The sequence below is a fragment of the Ranitomeya imitator genome, chromosome 3 (assembly GCF_032444005.1).
Source record: "Ranitomeya imitator isolate aRanImi1 chromosome 3, aRanImi1.pri, whole genome shotgun sequence".
NCBI classification, from domain to species: Eukaryota; Metazoa; Chordata; class Amphibia; order Anura; family Dendrobatidae; genus Ranitomeya; species Ranitomeya imitator.
Genome location: NC_091284.1, coordinates 458,396,570 through 458,420,261, shown reverse-complemented (window position 1 = coordinate 458,420,261; position 23,692 = coordinate 458,396,570). Strand labels below are relative to the sequence as shown.

Sequence of the window (23,692 nt, the reverse complement as noted above, 5' to 3'; positions counted from 1 at the left end):
AAAACCTGTGCAGTCTATATGTTCACAGCTCCTCAGCATATACGACAGCTGTGGTACAGATAGGGTTGGCAAAGTGGTCACATTGACCTTGTTTGCAGTTGTGTCAGGCAGCAGCTGCCTTCTTCTCACTCGCGCTATTTGTCCGTGACACACAATCCCTACAGTAGTCCATAACGGTCTATTGTTGCCATATACTGTATGTTATTGACATCAATTTAGAAGTTCTTTAACACTTGGGTAATTGCTAGACATACAAGTATGAGAAATCTATATTAACTTGGCTCGTCATAGGGGATAAAACAGACTGCCGACTGGATGCTCTGCTGAACACCTGGCGGTAACATAAGAGCACGGGCAATTATATTGCATTAACATTGCATCACCTCACTATCAACAATAATAGTTCAAGTATTACCTTGAGAAGATCTAGTCACAGTGCAAACAAGGCATATTGCCATCTGGCTGGATTTGTAGTCTGTTTACTTTTAATTATCCTATCACCTTTCTATTTTGTCATGAACGTTAACCACTTTAGCACAAGATGGGCCTGCAGAAGGCTGCTGATCGCATCTCCCCTAAAGTAAGAACATCAGCCGAGGGAGAGTGCTTGTAAATTCAGTGTCTGTTAAAGGTCAGTGTAATGAGAGAGTAACTGTACTCCTGAAAATGATTATGGGGCTGTCATAGGATTATCCTGTACCACATGTTTTTCATTTGGTGTTAATTTTTGTATATGCTTCCAACAAGTAAAGAAAGGTAAAGATATACTTATGCAAATAAATACATTACCCCAAGCACATACCTGCCCACATGTTGTCACCCTAATACACTACCCATATCATCCTCTTTATAAATTTCATAAAACTGACGCTCCATATCTGTCTCCCAGAGCAGTATATGCTAGATTATTCACCAGGGCACATGATCTGCCTATGGATGCGCAATAGAGTGGGAACACTAGGTTGGAAAAGTTCAAAAATGTTATTTAAAGTGAATCTGTCACATCATTGTTCGCATATAAGCTGTGGCCACCGCCATTAGGGCTTACCTACAGCATTCTGTAATGCTGTAAATAAGCCCCCAATGTAACCTGAAAGATGAGAAAAACAAGTTAGATTATACTCACGTAGGGGCGGTCCGGGTCCGATGGGCATCGCAGGTCCGGCTCCGGTGCCTCCCATCTTCATGCGATGACGTCCTGTTCCTTGCTTCTGTCGCAGCTCCTGTGCAGGCGTAATTCTCTGCCCTGTTGAGAGCAGCATAAAGTACTGCAGTGCACAGGCACTGGGCCTTCCTGACCTTTCCCGGCACCTGTGCACTGCAGTACTTTGCTCTGCCCTCAACAGGGCAGAGAATTACGCCTGCATAGGAGCCACGACAGAAGCAAGGAAGAGGACGTCATCGCATGAAGATGGGAGGTGCCGGACCCGGACCTGCGACACCCATTGGACCCGGGACCGCCCCTTGGTGAGTATAGTCTAACTTGTTTTTCTTATCTTTCACGTTACATCGTGGGCTTATCTACAGCGTTACAGAATGCTGTAGATGAGCCCCTAAGGCAGCTTATATGCGAAAAATGAGGTGACAGATTCTCTTTAATAAGTCATATTAGGGAAAACGTTCTTTTCCAGGATTTCCATATTGGCCGTCTTTACCATACACAGGTGTGCATGCTCGTTCAAGCTCCTATGTTCTCTATGAGAAACCCACCAACCGAATGATTAGTCTGAAATCGGACATGCCCAATCGACAGCTCTCCCATCATCAGTTGACCTGCGCCCCATGTTAGAGTGTGGGTCAAACCCATTGAACATTGGCTTGTTCAGCTGACATTAGTCTAATGTGTATGGGGCCTTATGATGAGCCATCACAATATCAGATCAGTGGCGGTCCAACTTTGGATGGTTTTGCAGCTTGCAGGAGTGCCGCTGGCATTTTTTTCTTTTTTATGACACACTGCACTTATCCCATTACATCTTAAATGTGTTTCTGCTTTGAGTTGCTGCTTAAGTTATTGAATACCGTATATGCAGTCAGCGCTGAGCGCTGACACAGGGATAATGCCAGCGTTAACGGACTGCGGTGTAACGCACTCCGTTAACGCAGCTATTAACCCTGTGTGACCAACTTTTTACTATTGATGCTGCATATGCAGCATCAATAGTGAAAAGATCTCATGATACAAATAATAATAATAATTAAAAAAAAGGTTATTCTCACCTTCCGACGTCGCGCGCTGTCCTCGGCAGTGCAAGCGGCAGGTTCCGGTGCCAAGGATGCTATGCGAGAAGGACCTGCCATGACATCACAGTCATGTGACCGCGACCTCATCACAGGTCCTGCGCTCATACCAACCCTGGGACCGGAAGCTGCCGCGTACACCGCACACAGCCGCCAGGACTTTAAGGGGTCTTCAGAAGGTGATTATATGTGTATTTTTTATTTTAAGTCTTATTTAACCATGCATATAGTGCCCACATTGCTATATACTACGTGGGCTGTGTTACATACTGCATGGGTTCTGTTATATACTACATCTTTGTGCTATATACTATGTAGCTGGGCAATAAACAACGTGACTGTGCAATATACAACGTGACTGTCCAATATACTACATCGCTGTGCAATATACTATGTGCTCTGTGTTTATTGCTACGTAGCTGTGCAATATACTATGTGGCTGTCGGTTCTGCTATATACTACGTCAACTGTGCAATGTACTACGTGGCTCTGTTATATACTACGTAGCTATATTATATACTACGTCGGTTGTGTTATATACTACATCACTGTGCAATATAGTACGTAGCCTGTGCTATCTACTACCTATATATTCTAGAATACCCTATCTATATATATATATATATATATATATATATATATATATATATATATATATATACTAGATGGTGGCCCGATTCTAACGCATCGGGTATTCTAGAATATGCATGTCCACGTAGTATATTGCCCAGCCACGTAGTATATTGCCCACTGACGTAGTATACAGCACACAGCCACGTAGTATATTGCCCAGTCACGTAGTATATTGCCCAGCGATGTAGTATATTGCCCAGTCATGTAGTATATTGCCCAGTGACGTAGTATTCAGCACACAGCCAAGTAGTATATTGCCCAGCGACGTAGTGTATTGCCCTGTGACGTAGTATATTGCCCAGTGACGTAGTATATTGCCCAGTGACGTAGTGTATTGCCCAGCTACGTAGTATATTGCCCAGCCACATAGTACTGTATATTGCCCAGCCACGTAGTATATTGCCCAGTGACGTAGTATATTGCCCAGCTACGTAGTATATTGCCCAGTGACATAGTATACAGCACAGAGCCACGTAGTATATTGCACAGCGACATAGTATACAGCACAGAGCCACGTAGTATATTGCCCAGCCACGTAGTATATTGCCCAGTGACGTAGTATATTGCCCAGCCACGTATGTCACAGGTTAAAAAAAAAAATAAACATACTCACCTAACGATCCGAGGGCCCCTTGTAGTTCTAACATACTCACCATTCTCGTCGATGCTCCTCAGCGTCCTGTCTTTCCGCCTCCTGGGGTCCAGTGGAGCTCCGGCGATAGGCGCACGGCTGCCGCCATCTTGCGTTCCCAGGATGCATAGCGAAATTACCCAGATGACTTAGCGGTCTCGCAAGACCGCTAGGTCTTCTGGGTAATTTCGCAATGCATCCCTGGGAAAGGAAGATGGCGGCAGGCGCGAGCGGCTCAGCGGACAACGGACGGTGAGTATAGCAGGTTTTTTGTTTTTTTTTAATTATTTTTTACATTACTTTTTTTTACTATTGATGCCGCATAGGCAGCATCAATAGTAAAAGGTTGGGGTCACACAGGGTTAATAGCTGCGGTAACGGACTGCGTTACCCGCGGCATAACGCGGTCCGTTACTGCCGGCATTAACCCTGTGTTAGCAGTGACCGGAGTGGAGTATGCGGGCGACAGGCACTGACTGCGGGGAGTAAGGAGCGGCCATTTTCTTCCGGACTGTGCCCATCGCTGATTGGTCGCGGCAGCCATGACAGGCAGCTGGCGAGACCAACAGTTGTTTTGCCTATCATATTATATTGAATACACTACATATTTGGAAAAAACACCTGATGAAGCTTCATAGTATTTGCTATGTAGCTTTGTTTTGTTTTATTTGCTCCTTCATGTCTATCCTTCCTGGCAGTTTCTTCATTTTTGTAAAGGATTAAATAGTAGAAAACAAAGTAATTTCAATCTCCCACTCACAGGATGTTATCACATCACACATAACAGTATTTCATATATTTTTTGCACTTAACAAAACATTCATTTATGTCAGTTTTAGGTAGAATGCACCATAGCGATGGTGATTGTATATCCATCAAATCTGTCAGCATGTATGATTAGCGCAAAAAAGGTTACTAATGAATAATATAGATAGTGGTGCTTGTATGTCTAGGTAGCACTAGCTGCAAAATAAGACAACAACCACAACCACGTGGTGTGCATTACGTCTCGAAGGTCCTATTCGTGGTGACCATGTACGTCACAAAGGTGATCACATACTCGCGCACTGCCGGAAGAGCAGCACGGAGCATCTGTCACTGGCCGAGACAACGCTCTGACATCGTGGCATTTATCTATCAGCCCTCCTCAAGCAGCACCCAGGTGACTGGAGAGGCTTGTAGAAAAAAGACCTTTTCATCTCCTGGACACCCTAAACCACAGCACATAGCGATGATGAGGTAAATCTCCTGTACATCCTCTGTATTTTTAATGGAGAAATCACTTACTATGTTAGTCTAATGGTCTGAATCATATAGACTCTATAACGACCAGTGTGACTCTCTACCTATATTATTAGGCTGCATTGTGAATTGGATTGTAAATTTAGGCCAGTACTCCTACCACCCCAAAAGAGTATGGTGATATTATCACGTTAATATACCATCTAAGGTGGACCAAGTTGGCCAGTTCTCCTACCACCCTAAATGTGTATGGTGATATTATCATGTTAATATTCATACCATCTAAGGTGGACCAAACTGGCTAAAAGTGTATGGTGATATTATCACGTTAATATTCATACCATCTAAGGTGGACCAAACTACAGTAACCAATACCGCAGTCCTAATTGTCCTTATTGTGTTGTAAAAATCGAACTCTATTTGGGCCTTGCATTAACTCAACACACCGTCCAGTGATATCCCCTGTATATTGAATCCCCTCCCCCTAATAGTTTTTGCTCTTGTCCTTCTTCCCCTTTTTTTTCTTTGTTCCCCTTCTTTTAAGATGAATTACACCGCAAATTCATCTAATTTTATATAAAAAAGTTAATTAGTTTGTACATTGTACATTAGATTGCCAAGACATTTTCAATTGCTGTTCTTTCATGAGATTGGGATTTATTGTTTGTTTGGTAGTGCTTAAAATATTAAAACTTTTGGATTATATTTAATTTCCTATTGTTCATGTTGTAGATTATAGGCCTTTGTTCACATGTCCCCTTATCATCCATTTGTGTCATATCCAGTATAAAAAAAACTATTACAAACTGAGCAAAACAGATTTTTGTGTATGAAGTGGCTATAGTCCCTATACTGCCTATTTTTCATACCAGTGTTGTGTTGGTTGCATTGGCAATGAGGATTCATTCACCTTTTCATCGTTGGGCCGTTATACACTTTTGTGTTTTGACTGTGTCTTTTTGTTGAGGTTTTGATTTTAATAGATATCTAAGAAATCATATCTTAGGGGATATACCGTATGTACTCGAGTAAAAGCCGACCTGAATATAAGCCGAGGCACCTAATTTTACCACAAAAAATGGGAAAACATATTGTCTCGAGTATTAGCTGGGCATACATTGTCCCCTCATCCCCATCCTGGTCTGCACAGCCTCCTCATCCCCTTCCTGGCCTGCATTGCTCCTCATCCCTATCCTGATATGCATGGCTCCTTATCCCTATCCAGGTATGCATGGCTACTCATCCCCATCTTTGTATGCATGTCTTCTCATCCCTACCCAGGTATGCATGGTTCCTAATCTCTATCCTTGTATGCATGGCTCTTCATCCCTATCCTTGTTTGCATGACGCTTCATCCCTAACCTGGTATGCATGGCTCCTCATCCCTATCCTGGTATGCGTGGTTCCTTATCCCTATCCTGGTATGCATGGCTCTTCAACCCTAGCCTGGCATGCATGGTCCCCATCAGAAAAACATTAAAAACAAAACAAAACCATCCTACTTACTATCCCTACGCTCCCTTGCAGCGTCTTGTTCTGGTGCCAGCGGCTGCAGCGGCTGGGCGATCACGTATGCCCGCTACTTAAGAGAATGAATAGTCACTGCCCTCCACGCCTTTGGAAGTGGAAAGAAGTGAATATTAATTTCTTTCAAGTAGCGGGCACACATGATCGCCCGAAAGGTGCAGGAAGCCAGCAACTACGACTACTGTGAACATTCATTCCTCTTTAGCAGCAGGCACAGCCTTTAGCCACAGCAGCTGGCTTCTGCCTCCTGTGACCTGCTGCTTTGCCACTGCCATTCCCCCTCCGTCTTCTGGGACCTTCACTCGAGTATTAGCCGAGGGGGGCTTTTTCAGCACAACAAAAAGTGCTAATACTCGAGTATATACGGTACATAGAGTTCTTTTCAACCTTTATAATTTTTTTCCTACAATATAACTTCCTTTGTGATTCCTAATTAAGTTAGTGTAGAAGCAAAAACGTCCTACTAATTGGTTTGGCATTATACTTGTCAAGATGTTAATGACTCCATGCAAACTTTTAGTAGACTGAGAGGTATTACAAACAATGGCTATTCCAATAATCTATATCTGGATGATCCAATAACTGTGTTTAGTATGTAAATGCCTATTGCTGGCATCGAGTAGAAATTAAGACAAGTCTGCTGTAGTCTAATGGGGAATGTGTTTTAGTGTTATACAGCTGGTCCCCATCAATGTTCATAAACCGTCCATCTGTGAGGAGTTTATTGATCTGTCTTTTAAGTAAACTTTTATTGCCTCTTTATTGCCTAATTAGCCTTAAACTAAATTGAAACTGCACAAACTAATATAAGCAGACGTTGACATTATTTAAACGATCGTGATTATAGATCAGCAGTGACCAATGGAAGAGAAGAAGAACATATACACACTGCAACACATAAGTAATGAAAGATCACTGTCTGATCTCGTTTTTTCATAATTTTTTTAATATAATCTCAAATACAGTTCTAAGCACCCTCTATGTATCTACCTGCAGATGGACAGATTTGGCAATTTTGTTGTCCAAGAGACCGTTATCGATGAGCTGGATCATGCTGTTTCTCTTTTCTTGGGAACTCGTCTTCATGGTTGATCTTTGATTCGAACCAGTGACCTTTCCCTTGGAAATCAACCTAATAACTCACGTTTGAATCAGTAGTGGATGGTTTGATATGAAACCTGAAAATCAAAAGTTACCTGTTTTATCGCCTGTGTACATCAGGGGATCCATCTAATTCCTACAGAGGTACATCAAACAGTGAGGTCCGAATAACAACTTGTAGATGCTTTAGAAAAAAAGATTTTTTTTTACCATCATAGAGGCATCTATCACTCTCTTAGACAACAGTTTTTTCATGTACGAGAATTAACTGACCGAATTTCTTTTTTTGGTCAGAGTTTAATCGAAGTTAGGTCCGAATGTCATGAGTTTTTCTCTTGTGTTGAAAAAAAGTTCTATATTCTTTTCCTATGTAACAGTCTGTGAAAATCGAGTGCTCTCTGTTTTTTTGATTAACTCGTAGAATTACATTGCAATTTTGATCTGGCACTCGGATCGAAGTCGGGCATGTCTCCACAATTTTGCACTGACTACAGGGAAAAATCATGGACATGTGAATGGGTGCATTTATACTCCACAGTTATTGGTAATGAGCGTTTCCTGATAATCATGCAGTGTAAACAGGCTACCAATCACACGAAAATGGAGCAAAATGCTTTTTCATCGGGTGAGATGATTTTTAAGCTTACGTTAAGAGTAATCATTCTCACCAGCTCAACGTCCTGTGTATACAGGTATGCACTAACGAGAACAATGACAGTCTATACGCACTGGATGACCTTTTGCTGTTCGTTTAGTGCACATCAAATACACGGTCTAACGGCATAAACAGGCTAATAAATGACTGCCGATTAATATACATGTAGCTGATCGACAGTCATTTACGGATGCAGGTCCTCTAATGTAAATGCACCCTGACCCATCCTTGTATTTCTGGCAAGGCTCAAAATGCCTCATCATATTTTTAAGGATTTTCTCCACATTCCAATGCTTCATTTTTCTCCCTTTTCATGTTTTATTAGAGGTTATCAGCTACAATGAATTTTTTTCACTATCTGGCAGCTCTATTAACCTATCTATTTGCCTAAATTAATTGCCCATCAGTAGCTGTTCAAAAACAGAGATAATAGCAGCTAGAATCTGGAACATCCCAACACTGAAATCATGATAACATTTCCACACTGAGTGAATGGCGTGCGTAGAAAGAGCTCGGCGTTCATGGACAGCTATTTAAGAAGTGTTTCTTTTCAATAGCTTGACACGTAGGAATTTAGTGAATTGACACTTGGCTTCTATAAAATAAAAGTGCAGAGTGGATTTGAGTTACCATCAGATAAATATTCCATTAGAGAACCAGTAAAATTGGCAGAGCAAAGTACGCTATTACCAATGTAGCGATTATAGACACAGGATATCACAGAGACACAACAAAAGGACCGATGTATTTAAACCTTAACAGCTTCGTACCTTTTCTCCAAGGCTACGGCTCAAAGTTGTTTCCTCAAACATAAGACAATGTTATCGCATGTAAGTCTAAATGTAAAAATCAGAGGTGTTTCTAAATAAAACAGAACTGATCTGTGCTGTAGAAGAATGTGCAAACCCAAGTGTGAGAATGTGATACTCCATTCAACCATAATCTGCTCCACTATTTCAACCATCCAATGAAATTAGTTTTAGCGTTCAGGAGAGAAGCAGATTTACAGTAAGTCAGGATATGAATGCGGATTAGGCTGTCATTTGTAGACTGGTGTATGACTGACAGTTGACCAAGGGCATGTTATATGAACCAATGAACCTCTTCTCCAGCTTAAGCGCTGTCACATTGATACAAGTCATGCGTGTCCAGGCATTGAAGACTAGACTATTTAAAGCTGGGGAAGTTGGTGCAAAGCATGAGCCTAAAATCATGATTTTATGTTGTCATTGAATATTTCTCTGTTTCATACTGCAAAAAATATAAATATATCTCAGTACCATAATACAGATGAGATATATAATATACTAGATGGTGGCCCGATTCTAACGCATTGGGTATTCTAGAATATGTATTTATGTATGTATATAGCAGCCACATAGTATATAGTACAGGCCACATAGTATATAGGAGCCATGTAGTATATAGCAAATACTACGTGGCCTGTGCTATATACTATGTGGCCTGTGCTATATAGTATGTGGCTGCTATATACATGCATATTGTAGAATACCCGATGCGTTAATACAGGCCATGCAATATATAACAGTGGCCACGCAGTATATAACACTGCCACGTACTATATAACAGCCCACGCAGTATATAGCAGCCACGCAGTATATAACAGCCACGCAGTATATAACACAGGCAACGTATATAACATAGGCCACGCAGTATATAACACTGGCCACATAATATATAACACAGCCCACGCAGTATATAACACTGGCCACGTAATATATAGCACAGCCCACGCAGTATATAGCAGCCACGTAGTATATAGCACAGCCCACGCAATTAAGATTGGTGTCCCAAATCAACAGGTGGACCCCCATTTATGGAGAGTGTGTTTCCATTACAGCCCATGAGAATAACGGGAGCGAGGGAGAATTCCACCTGCAGCATCAATAGTAAAAAGTTGGGGACACACAGGGTTAATAGCAGCGGTAACGGAGTGCGTTACCCGCGGCATAACGCGGTCCGTTACCGCCGGCATTAACCCTGTGTGAGCGGTGACTGGAGGGGAGTATGCGGGCGCCGGGCACTGACTGCGGGGAGTAAGGAGCGGCCATTTTCTTCCGGACTGTGCCGTCGCTGATTGGTCATGGCTGTTTTGCCGCGACCAATCAGCGACTTGCATTTCCATGACAGACAGATTCCGCGACCAATGAATATCCATGACAGACAGACAGACAGAAAGACGGAAGTGACCCTTAGACAATTATATAGTAGATAAAACTGTAACTATTGGTGTAGGTATATAATAATATGGTTTTAGCTATTTCTGCCTTATTCTACTTCATATTCTAGATGTGATCTGTATAGAATTTGGAGCACATACTTCACCCAAGGTACAGGTTTTGGCCATTAGATTTTGTGATGGGACGTTGATTCAGGGAACTAGTTTGATTGCAGTATGGAGTTGGGGAGGAATTTTACCCCTAATATGCAGCTATTAGCGCCTACCTCATGGGGTTTTTTGCCTCGCTCTTGTTCAGCATGTTAGGCTATAGGTTGAACTCGATGAACATAAGTCTACCTTCAACCTTTGAAACTACTAATGTAGAGATCAAGAAAGCATTGTGAATACTTTACTGAATGGTTTCAAACATCTAGAAAAATGTCTGGAGAGATTGGGCTAAAACGCTTTATTTCTTTGTTAGAACATTATTATCAAAATGCCCTCATTCTATTCACATTTAGTTTTATAGTGTAGTCAATAGGACTAGTGTAGTAGCAAATAGTACTAGAATATTAAAGGGAATAACCCTCCTAAGCCGTCTCTATGGAAATGTAGGTTGTAACAAGCTGAATGAAACAACAACTTGATATTTGCAATCTAATGTCTTATTCTAGAGAAATCCATGTTTTTCATATATGTAAATGAGCTGTTCAGGACAATGGCGCAGACACTGATCTGTATGAGAATCTGTCTCCAGAGGTTGTTTTAGATAAAAGGGGGAGTTACCGGTATGATGTGCAATGGCCGCTCTCTGCTCTCCTGATCTCACTGCAGAGCTGTGTATGATTATAACTGACAAATCAGCAGGTTCCCCTCAGCTTCACCTTCCATCTCACAGGCAGACAGTCTTTCAATATTTTTGCAGGTATCTCCTCGTTTCATTTATAATAATCTCTGGAGGCAGATTCTCATACAGCTCAGTGTCAGTCCCATATTCCTGAACATCTCATTTACATATAAGAAAAACTTTGATTTCTCTGGAATAAAATGTCAGATAGCAGATAGGTATCGTTTTCTTCTGCTTCCTATGGCCTGCATGCCCATATAGACCGCTTGGGAGGGTTTATCCTACTGACAGATTCCCTTTAAGGGGAACCTTCCATGGCTCTAAACACTATTAACCTCCAGATGTAAGGTTAACTTGCAGGTTAATAGCATTGCAAAGCTATCCGGCCACCTTACTGAAAGTGTGGCTACTGGGAGAAAATTAACTTTACTTGTGTTATGAGCTGCCGAATATCAGTTATAGAGACATTGAGAACCACAGCTCTAATCACGCCCTGGCACTTTGATTTTTTGCTCACTCTGTATGGCTGTACTGTAGTGCGTGCTGTCAATCAAACTGCCAGGGCATACTGAATGCCGCCACTTACTGTGTACTGAGCGGTGACTGCAGCCACTCCCTATTTGATTGAAGGCTGATGGCTTCTATGAGGAATAAAGCTAATTTTCTCCCAGTAGCCGTGTTTTCAGTAATACAGCCAAACAGAATTCTAATTGAGTTAACTCTAATTAAAATTTGTATTGCTTGAGTTCAATTAAGAAGGCCAGAACCAGAATAAAATTGTTAGATTTGTCTGGAGTCAACACAGGTTTTGGTACAGATTTAGAAATCCTATTCATGTGATTGGGATTTCTTCAACCCTATTCACGTGCAATGGAAAACATCTGGATGGATTTTTGGCCACATTAGGGAAAAAAATTTCAGCGCACTACTCATTTTCACTATTTCTGTTGAAAAAGCCCAGGTTTAGCTCCAATAAATGAAATACCTGTTAGGGGTCAAGTTCCTGCCTCTGCACAGGGGGAATCTCGGGCCATCTCCGCTGCGGTCTCCCATTCTTCTCCTGCCGCAGTGGAACCTGCTCAGCGGAGACGTCAATCCCAGCGTCTCGCTCAGTCTGACTCTGTGCTAAGAGTTACTGCTGCATTTCCTGCTTCTGCCATTGAAGTCAGTGCTGGGCAGCGGCGAGCAGATGCTTCTGGATCTAAGTCCTGCTTTTCACGTTCTGAGCATGCCCAGAGTAAGATCTCTCAGTGGAGATCGAGGGTCACATGATCAGATACTGCAGCTAGGTCATTGGTCCTTCTTGGAGAGTCCTTGTAGGTGCTAGGACTAAGTCCTGCTTTGCACTCTGAGCATGCCCAGGGCAAGATCTCTTAGTGGAGATCTGGGGCCACATGCTCAGGTACTGCAGCAACTCCATTGGTCCTTCTTTGAAGGTCCTAAACGTGCTGCAACTATTTAAGGCTCGCATGGCCGCACGGCCATGCACTAGTATTGACTTGATAATGTGTGTGTGTAAATGGATGTATGTCGATGGATGAAAGCTCCTAAATCATTCCCATTCCTAGTGTTGTTGACTGTTCGCGAATGATGGAAGCTATCTAGCGCCTGTCCAAGCCATCAGCACGTTACACACATCTAATTGCTGTGACCGCCAGTGCGGCGCCGTGCGCTTTCTCTGCGCTTTCTGGACCCAACCCTGGGTGGTTAGTCGCGTCCGCCAGTGCGGCACCGCACGCACTCTCGTGCGTCTTAAATAATATTATTTCTGTCTCTCTGACACCCCAGTAGCGGTGTTGAGTGCATGAGGTCTTTATGAACTCAAATCCTGAGTCTTGGGATTGAGTTCTGAGACTCCTTGCTTGCGCTCTTGGTGCGGTACCGCGGCCCTGTGATGCAACAGGGCTCGCTTCCTTCACACAGGGTGAAGTTAACCCATGTGTGTTACAAAAAAGGAAAAAAAAAGAGCATGAACCGCACATCCCAAAATCATACGTTGATCTAAAGCCGCCAGGCAAAAATTAATATAACTGAATATGAGGTTTTCAGTTTAACATTCTGATCAGACTGTATGAAGCCCACTGCCCCTTCACGGCAAACCTCGTAGTGGGTCCTATCGCCCTAACGGAGCGGAGCCGTGCGGCGCCCACCGCCACAGCGGCCATGCACCAGCAGGGCGGATGGCCTGTTGCCCCACAGCACCCATGCTGCAAGACTGAGTCCCCAAGACTCCAGACCGCGCCGCCCCACCAGCACAAAGCCACAGCAACAATGGCCGCCACACAGCACCAACACCAAAATGAAAGGAGCATTTAAACTCACCTTCCTCCAGCTCTTCAGTGAGAGCCAAAATGGGCTAGACCCCTTACGTTGCAGTCTCCTGCTAATTAAAATCACCTGAGCCAAATGGGAGGAGTGCTGGTCCAAGAAGAAGACTAGAACATGCTTTACAAAAAAGGAAAAAAAAAAAAAAGAGCATGAACCGCACATCCCAAAATCATACGTTGATCTAAAGCCGCTAGGCAAAAATTAATAAAACTTAATATGAGGTTTTCAGTTTAACATTCTGATCAGACTGTATGAAGCCCACTGCCCCTTCACGGCAAACCTCGTAGTGGGTCCTATCGCCCTAACGGAGCGGAGCCGTGCGGCGCCCACCGCCACAGCGGCCATGCACCAGCAGGGCGGACGGCCTGTTGCCCCACAGCACCCATGCTGCAAGACTGATGGCTTTAGATCAACGTATGATTTTGGGATGTGTGGTTCATGCTCTTTTTTTCCTTTTTTGTAAAGCATGTTCTAGTCTTCTTCTTGGACCAGCACTCCTCCCATTTGGCTCAGGTGATTTTAATTAGCAGGAGACTGCAAAGTAAGGGGTCTTGCCCATTTTGGCTCTCACTGAAGAGCTGGAGGAAGGTGAGTTTAAGTGCTCCTTTCATTTTGGTGTTGGTGCTGTGTGGCGGCCATTGTTGCTGTGGCTTTGTGCTGGTGGGGCGGCGCGGTCTGGAGTCTTGGGGACTCAGTCTTGCAGCATGGGTGCTGTGGGGCAACAGGCCGTCCGCCCTGCTGGTGCATGGCCGCTGTGGCGGTGGGCCCCGCACGGCTCCGCTCCGTTAGGGCGATAGGACCCACTACGAGGTTTGCCGTGAAGGGGCAGTGGGCTTCATACAGTCTGATCAGAATGTTAAACTGAAAACCTCATATTCAGTTATATTAATTTTTGCCTAGCGGCTTTAGATCAACGTATGATTTTGGGATGTGCGGTTCATGCTCTTTTTTTCCTTTTTTGTAACCCATGTGTGTATTCACATTGTACCGCTATATCGTCCGTCTATACTTGCAGCAGGGTTTTCACCTGCACGGTGGACCTCGGACTGCGAACGCACCTAATACTATTACATCTTAAACTTGGTGTGTTCCGCCAGTCCTAACAATACCCTCATTGTTGGCTCCTTCTACTACATGATATGTCCCAAGACACCTTGTACAATCCACGTGAATCCTAGTAGATCATAGAGAAGATCCCATTGGTTTAAAGAGGATGGATATAAGATCTATTAAAGAAACAACCATTTGTAGAAGTACAGAGTCTAACGTGGCTTTTTTTAAGCATAGTATTGTACTATTTTCAGAAAAAATAATCATTTTAGTTAGTCCTAATTAGAACACCTCATGGCTAGCTCAATTGCTAATTCCTGGTATTATTGTACTGATGCTACGTGTATCTACTAAGCCTTTTAAACAAAACATAGATTAGGAAGGTTTGCCTGCATAGTATCAAAATAAATTCTCTATTCACATAGTAATTCCACTCATGACTTAAGAATGCCAACTAGAGACCAGCCTGCAACATTTGAAACTACTTAGCAAACCTTTCATTTTTTAGGGTTATTATTGTAATCTAACCCTTCAAGAAATAGGGAGTGACAGTCAGGAATTTACCTCACCAACGTGAGTCAAACTTGTTTCATCAATTGCCAAATGTAGATTGCAGATAGAAAATAGCAATTAAGAAAATGTGTTTAGAACCGGTCAGTGAAGAATAGTAAGTTGTTCCAAGTCTGACAGTTTTTAGTGAAAGGAGCTTTGTTTCTTCTTAAAGTTATTCTTCCGCTGCCTTGTTGAGAGTAATTGCAGATGTGCGTTGTGATCCAGCAACATAGAAAGCCCCCAAAATCTTGCGATTACCTTAAAGCCTTTGCTTTTCCATCACATTCCGAGGCTGCTTTTTGGCTTTTTTTTTTTTAAAGGCATCGGAAAGTGTTCTGGTTCTTTTGAAAGATTAAGAGCTTCCTTTGGAAAAATGACAAAGAGGAAATTCAAGGAACAAGAGTATTTAAGTAAAAGCTAATCTGTCTTTTGTAAAACTATAGAAGGATTAAGCTATTAAAGTCGACATGCCTGGCAGGTTTAGGTCATTCACCAAGCTCTAGGAGGAAACATTTGATAGATTAGGTAAGCTAAGTATTGTCACTTTTCATCCTCTTTGATGCATTATTTTATAGGTGACTTATAGTATAAGGTACGTTTTCATATGCAATAATATATTGCGTATCAGTCAACTAAAATTAAATGACTTTCAGTTTAAGCTAAAACAAAATTTGGAAAGTTTCAAAATTTAGCAAAAACTCAAAATTGAAAAGAGACAAAAACAAATAGTAGTGATGACATCTGAGATATAAATACCGTCGGGCCTTCCTTTCTTGGAAAATGATGGCATACCACTATAACATGACGTAGTTTTCAGTTAAGGCTATGTTCACACTTTGCGTTTTTTTTTTATCGTTTTTCCTGTGAAAATTTGAAGCATTTTCTCTCCCAGCAAAGTGAATCAGACATTTCTGATATTACATGCTCATCTTGCTTTTTCTTCCCTTGCAGATGTGAAGCAGTTTCAGATCTGCAGCATATCAATTATTTCAACTTTTGGTACCATTTTTCACCCATTTTAAGGAATGTGTAAAAAAGCATTAAAGGGAATTTTTCACCTCAATTTTGCCCTATAAGCTGAGGCCACCGCCATCAGGGGCTTATCTACAGCATTTTGTAATGCTGTAGATAAGCCCCTGATATAACCTGAAAGATAAGAAAAACACGTTAGATTATACTCACCCAGGGGCGGTCCCGGTTCGGTCCTGTCCGATGGGCGTCGCGGTCCAGGTCCGACGCCTCCCATCTTCATACGATGACGTCCTCTTCTTTGCTTGCTGCCATGGCTCCTACGCAGGTGTACTTTATCTGCCCTGTTGAGGGCACAGCAAAGTACTGCAGTGCGCAGGCACCAGGAAAGGTCAGAGGCCCGACGCCTGCGTACTGCTGTAGATAAGCCCCTGATGGCGGTGGCCTCAGCTTATAGGGCAAAATTGAGGTCACAGATTCGCTTTAAAAACGGCAATAAAAGTGGACGCAACACTCGCATATTTTAGGCAAACTTTTTCCTACTAACACATCAGTATTTGGAACTGATTTTTCTGCTCCAAATCGTGAACATGTGCACATAGCCTAAGGTTTAACTGCAGGGAACCATATTGATCATGAAAACAAAGTGAGCTCCAGACCTTCCTTATATGCCCCCAAGGCATCACTTCCATCTAGGTGCTGTTGCGAGAACTGCAACCAAGTATCATTTGAATGAGTTGCAGTACCTGCGCAGTCACTGACCAAAAGAGGGACTGTTCAGGGAAAAATCTTGAATTAAAACAAAATTTACTCGGACTCCCATGACAGCACGACGAGAGAGGGGATCCGCCCATTAGGAACAGGAAACCTACAGATACAAAAGGGCGGTACCTCTCCCTTGCCTCAGTTGGTTTCCTGTTCCTGAGGGGACGGGTGCCTACAGACAGAAGGCCCAGGCCGGCCGGCCGATTACGGTAGCGGGGGGGTCTCCTACCTCGGCCGGTGCGGAGATCCCTGGAGACGCCACGGTGGTCCTTGCTGGACTTCACGGCAGTGGCGTTCGCAGCAGGGAGCGGAGTCCGGAGGATTTCCTGCCTCCATCAGCGTCAGCGCAGGTAAGTATTCCCATTGGTGGTGCAGCGGTATGGTGGGGCTGCGGGTGCCGGGCTCAGGCGTGTGGGTGAGCTCCCGGAGCGCTGCGCTCCATTCCCCGGCGTCCTGCACAGCTCTCAGCGCGTGCTGGAGCATTTCCGGGTGCAGTGACGTGGGGGGGCGGAGTTAGCGGCCGCTTCCGGGTCGCCGGACGTCTGCGCATGCGCAGTCGTTCCAATATGGCTGCGCCCATCGCGTCTGTGTGCCGGTTTTTGACCGCAAGATCTCCTGCCCTCTGCTGTATCCTGGGCCAATAGGGACAGCGCTGGCCCATCTGCTGACCGGATCCAAGGGGTATTTATGCAGGTGGAGATGTCAGATCCCTGCTTTTGGTCGCATTTCGTCATGGAGAGTGGTGGTGAGCAGCAGCAGCTGCCAGACGAGGTACGTCAGAAGCCCAAACAGAAGGATAGAGGCGACCAGCCCAGTCGTAAGAGCTCTTCCGAACAAGGATCCAGAGCTTCGACTAAAGAGACCCCTCGGATTCCGGTATTGTACTTTGGCGCATGGGTAAGTGATCTACGTGAAAGTTCACTCTGTGACGCGGGCCCCTTTATACGTTATCATTCCAGGGGAAGAAGAGTACGGGGAAGTCTAAACATAAGGAATGTGCCCTCTGTGGAGTCCCTCTACCTGACTCTTGTTCAAAAAAATTATGTGCCCCCTGTATACAGCAGACGGTGAGGTCTACAGGAGCGGGTTGGTGGTAGTGACTTTAGGTCAGATATTAGTTATCTCCTATATTGTCCTCCCCTAGGTAGCAGAAGAGTCCGTAACTCCGGCAAATCTGAGGGAAATGATCCGGCTGGAAGTAAGGGAATCACTACGGTCCCTATCCCAAGCGGAAGGCTCAAAGCATAGGACTCTCTTGGACTCTAATTCTTCAGAGGAAGAAAGAGAGGAGAATTCCTATCTCTCCAGTCCTCTCTCCTCTTCATCAGATGAGGAGTCAGGACGATTCTGTCTACCCTTGGATAGAATCGACAAAGTCGTCAAATCAGTCAGAGGCACCATGGGTATAGAGGAACCTAAATCACAGCCCTCGAAACAGGAGATGATGTTTAGCGGACTTGATCGTAAAAAACATAGATCTTTCCCGGTAAACGAAAAGATTCAGGACTTAATCCTTAGAGAATGGAAGAAACCAGAAAAAAAGGGGGCCTTACCACCAGCGTTAAAACGCAGGTATCCCTTTGACGATCCGGTTGTGGATACATGGGATAAAGCTCCTAAACTGGACGCGGCTGTTGCAAAGGCGTCAAAAAAGGCCTCATTACCCTTTGAGGATATGGGAAACCTCAAGGATCCTCTGGACAGAAAGGCAGATATATTCCTTAAAGGTACCTGGGAGATGGCGGCTGGATCTCTCAGACCAGCCGTAGCGGCATCATGTACGGCCAGATCTTTAATGGTCTGGCTAGATCAGTTAGAGTCTCAGCTTAAGGACGGTGCATCCAGGGATACTATTCTGAAGGCTCTACCGACCATCCAGAATGCTGCAGCCTTCCTATCGGACGCATCGGTGGACTCTGTCAGAATGGCGGCCAGAGCGGCAGGACTATCCAACGCGGCTCGCAGGGCCTTGTGGCTGAAATGCTGGTCAGGTGACATTCAGTCTAGAACCAAGCTCTGCGCCATTCCGTGCGAAGGACAATATCTCTTCGGTCCAACTCTGGACGAGTTGTTGGAAAAAGCAGGGGATGACAAAAAGAAATTCCCCAGTCTATATTCATCTTACCGCCGGCCCTTCAATCGAAGGAGATTTGGTCGCGGGAAAAAACGCGGGTCCTCTCCCACTAGAGAAAGTTTCAGATGGGAAGACAGACGCGGTAGAGGTACGGGCTATATGTTTCGCAGTTCCTCAAAGGATCAGAAAAAACCGGACCAATGACTAGCGATCCCTGTGGGGGGTAGACTGTCAGCATTCTCTTCAGCTTGGCTTGACATTACAAACAGTAAATGGGTCAGAGGCATCATTACTGAAGGTCTAAAGCTGGACTTCAATCACTGGCCTCGTGAAAAATTTAAATTAACCCCTTTACGTTCCTCCCCCCTTGAGAAAGCAGCCCTGGAAGCAGAGGTTATCAACTTATGTTCCAAGAACGTGCTGATTGAAATTCCGGAATCAGAAAGAGGAAGGGGATTTTATTCTCCTCTTTTTCTGATTAAGAAACCAGACGGATCTTTTAGAACGATCATTAATCTCAGATGTCTTAATGAGTTCCTGGTCAATGAATCATTTAAAATGGAAACAATCAATTCAGCAATAAAAATGTTGTTTAATCACTGTTTCATGGTAGTGGTAGATCTAAAAGATGCATACTATCATGTTCCAATACATGAACACTTCCAGAGATTCCTGAGGGTAGCTGTGTCAATGGGGGGCCAGATTCGCCATTTCCAGTTCAGAGCTCTTCCCTTCGGCTTATCAGCAGCTCCTAGGGTGTTTACAAAGTTAGTGGCCGGAGTCATGGCACACTTACGAGAGTCTGACATCCTAATTATTCCCTACTTGGATGACTTTCTTATAGTAGGGAGCTCTGAAGACCATTGCCGTTCTCAGCTAGAGACAGCCACATCCGAACTTGAGCATCTGGGGTGGATCGTAAATTACGAAAAATCTCGTTTACAGCCCCAGAAAATACAAAGATTTTTGGGACTATTGTTAAACTCAGAATCCCAACAGTGTTGTCTTCCACCCGACAAGTTGTTACATATCCAACAACAGGTGTCTAGGGCAATTGATAAGCCATCCATGACCCTTAGACAGGCTATGTCACTATTGGGTTCTTTAACCTCTTGCATTCCCGCTGTCCGTTGGGCCCAGTTCCACACCAGACCATTACAATCCGAGGTGCTGGTTAATGATAGAATCTTACAGGGGTCCCTGCAGGATCAGATTACCTTAGGTCCAAAAGCACTCCCTTCTCTTAGGTGGTGGCTAGACAGTAAAAACTTATCGGCGGGAGTTCCCTGGGTGTCACAGGTAACACGTGTGGTAACTACAGACGCTAGCCCTACGGGTTGGGGAGCACACATGGATGACATGATGGTTCAGGGTCTATGGTCCCCTCCCCTAACATCAGCCTCCTCCAACCAGAAAGAGTTAATGGCAGTAGAGCTTTCAGTGAAAAAATTCCTCATATATCTACAGGGTCATCATGTCAAGATCCTATCGGACAACCAGGTGGCGGTTGCATACATAAATCATCAGGGTGGAACTCATTCCGAGTCACTGATGAGAGTGGCGGATCGTCTGTTCCAGACAGCAGAAAATCACTTCTTATCCCTAACTGCTCTACACATAAGAGGAAAAGAAAACATCAAAGCGGACTTTCTAAGCCGCAACACCTTGAGACAAGGGGAATGGTCCCTAAACAATTACGTGTTCGATCAGATCGTCCACAAATGGGGACATCCAGAAGTAGACTTATTTGCTACCAGGGACAACCGGAAGACAACAAGATTTTGTTCCCTAAATCCCAGAGAAAATCCTCTGTCGGTAGACGCTTTTCTGATCAGATGGGATTTTCAACTGGCATATGCATTTCCTCCACTAGGCCTGATACCCTTAGTAGTCAGGAAGATAAGAGAAGATCGAGCCAGAGTTATATTGATTGCCCCATTCTGGCCCAGAAGGGCCTGGTTCACTTGGCTCAGGATCATGTCAGTGGAGGACCCCTGGGTACTTCCGGACATTCCAGATCTGCTCTACCAGGGGCCGATCAGCCATCCTCAAGTAAAGAATCTCCATTTAACGGCATGGATTTTGAAAGGGCGTTACTAAAAAGCAAAGGGTTCTCCCCGAGTCTAATTGAGACCCTTATGAAAAGTAGAAAGCAAATAACCACAACAATCTACGCTAGGACCTGGCGGAAATTTCTGGCCTCTTCTGATTTTAATTTAGAAGAGGGATTACCTATTAAACAAATCTTAGAATTTCTGCAAAAAGGCCTAGAGCTAGATCTATCCACTAGTACTCTAAGGGTACCGTCACACTATAACATTTCGATCGCTACGACGGTACGATTCGTGACGTTCCAGCAATATCGTTACGATATCGCTGTGTCTGACACGCAGCAGCGATCAGGGATCCTGCTGAGAATCGTACGTCGTAGCAGATCGTTTAGAACTTTCTTTCATCGCTGGATCTCCCGCTGTCATCGCTAGATCGGTGTGTGTGACACCGATCTAGCGATCTAGCGATGCGATCCAGCGATGCGTTCGCTTGTAACCAGGGTAAACATCGGGTAACTAAGCGCAGGACCGCGCTTAGTTACCCGATGTTTACCCTGGTTACAAGCGTTAAACTAAAAAAAAACAAACAGCACATACTTACATTCTGGTGTCCGTCAGGTCCCTTGCCGTCTGCTTCCAGCACTGTGACTGCCGGCCGTAAAGTGAAAGCAGAGCACAGCGGCTGTGCTTTCACTTTCACTTTACGGCCGGCAGTCACAGTGCGGGAAGCAGAGACTGCAAGGGACCTGACGGACACCAGAATGTAAGTATGTGCTGTTTTTTTTTTTTTAGTTTTACGCTTGTAACCAGGGTAAACATTGGGTAACTAAGCGCGGTCCTGCGCTTAGTTACCCGATGTTTACCCTGGTTACCCAGGGACCTCGGCATCGTTGGTCGCTGGAGAGCTGTCTGTGTGACAGCTCCCCAGCGACCACACTACGATTTACCTACGATCACGGCCAGGTCATATCGCTGGTCGTGATCGTAGGTAAATCGTATAGTGTGACGGTACCCTAAGAGTACAGGTCTCGGCCCTAGGGGCTCTATTTTCATGTAACATCGCCAGTAATTATTGGATCTCAAGGTTCATTAAACCTTCTATTAGATCTAGACCCATACATAAAGATAGATCTATGCCTTGGGATCTCAACCTAGTCCTGTCAGCATTGACTAGAGAGCCGTTTGAACCATTACATTCAGCTTCAATTAAGGCCCTATCTCTTAAGACAGCCTTTTTTGTGGCAATTACATCTGCTCGTAGAGTTGGAGACATACAAGCGCTCTCCAGGGTATCCCCTTATACAGAGTTTCTACCAGACAGAGTAATCCTCAGACCGGACCCAGCCTATTTACCGAAAGTGTCATCACGGTTTCACAGGACACAGGAGATAGTTTTACCATCCTTCCTTCCCAATCCCTCCAACCCTAAAGAAGAACTACTCCATACATTAGATGTTAGGAGATGCCTGCTAGAATACATCTCTATTACTGACACTTGGAAGAAAGATAATGCGTTGTTTTTAAAGGGACTTAGGGTATCAAAGTACACACTAGCAAAGTGGATTAGGGAGGCTATCTCTTTGGCTTACACTGCAGGTGGGGGTCCGGCTCCGCAGAATCTGAGGGCGCATTCCACCAGGGCCATGGCTACATCCTGGGCGGAAAAGTCTGAAGTATCAATCGACCAGATATGTAAGGCGGCCACATGGTCATCCCCGTCCACCTTCTTTAAGCACTATAGGTTGGATTTGGGGGCTTCCTCTGATCTCACATTCGGGTTAAGGGTGCTACAGGCCATAGTCCCTCCCTAAGGAAGCTTACATCTCTGTAATTCTCTCGTCGTGCTGTCATGGGAGTCCGAGTAAAGCATTAAGCTACTTACTGGTAGCGGCATTTCTCGGAGGCCCATGACAGCACCCTTAGTTCCCTCCCTATTCACGTGGGGGTTGCACTCCATATAAATGTATATATTTCACAATATGATACCAGTCCCAATAGATGTCTGCTATTTTTGTATATAATCTGTATATAGTGTATATTTTTGTGTACCACTAACCGCGTTAGTCCTCTCAAGACTCTGAAATACAACTGAGGCAAGGGAGAGGTACCGCCCTTTTGTATCTGTAGGTTTCCTGTTCCTAATGGGCGGATCCCCTCTCTCGTCGTGCTGTCATGGGCCTCCGAGAAATGCCGCTACCAGTAAGTAGCTTAATGCTTTTCAACAAGTCTGTGAGAGTCTCAACGTGCAGCTTTCTAATTAGAAAGCAGAAGTATACATTCTAGTAATATCTTGTCTCTCGACCGTACTCTAGTCCATGCCAAAAGCTTGGTTGACCGATATTTTTATCAGCTAAGCACTGAGCTTAAAAAGACCACTGTTCCAGAAGAAGTAGGTACCAGCAGAAAATTTGTGAGCATGTTGGCTATCTGGTGCCTTGTATTTGTCAGGCCGCAATTATAGGATTATTCATCTAATTAAAATATTTCCAACTTATATTTATTTGTTTTATTTTGTTTTTGTTTTGTTTTTTCAGTTCACAATAATTTCTTAAAATACCGTAGTAAAATATGCTACATGTGCTACTGCTACATTGTGTGGGCTTTTAAACTATTTTATTTATATTTTTCCCTGTAGTCGGTCATGGAAAGCTACAATTATTAATTTGAATGCTATGCTTCCACAGAAAATCTGTATGGGATTACTAGTCGAGATTTTGACTTATTGCTTTGGAGATCACGTGCTTGTGATACCATAGTCTGTGTATTCAGAATATCTCCTCTATCTTTATAGTAAATAGGATGTCTTGGCCCAACTTGATACTCTTAAATTCATCTACTCGCTTT

General features: G+C 44.1%; 2 protein-coding genes across 5 annotated transcripts in view; both read left to right on the top strand.

The window, feature by feature from the left end:
• AUTS2 (activator of transcription and developmental regulator AUTS2) overlaps positions 1–23,692 on the top strand; it is a 142,183-nt gene that overhangs the window by 37,201 nt on the left and 81,290 nt on the right. The window lies entirely within an intron of this gene.
• The window catches only part of LOC138671479 (uncharacterized), a 36,181-nt gene continuing 30,166 nt past the window's right edge, over positions 17,678–23,692 (top strand). Inside the window, exons 1-2 of the mRNA XM_069759656.1 lie at positions 17,678–17,790; positions 17,868–18,558. Coding sequence (XP_069615757.1) covers positions 17,907–18,558 — 652 coding nt within the window. The 5' untranslated portion in view covers positions 17,678–17,790; positions 17,868–17,906. The remainder of the gene's footprint in view (positions 17,791–17,867; positions 18,559–23,692) is intronic.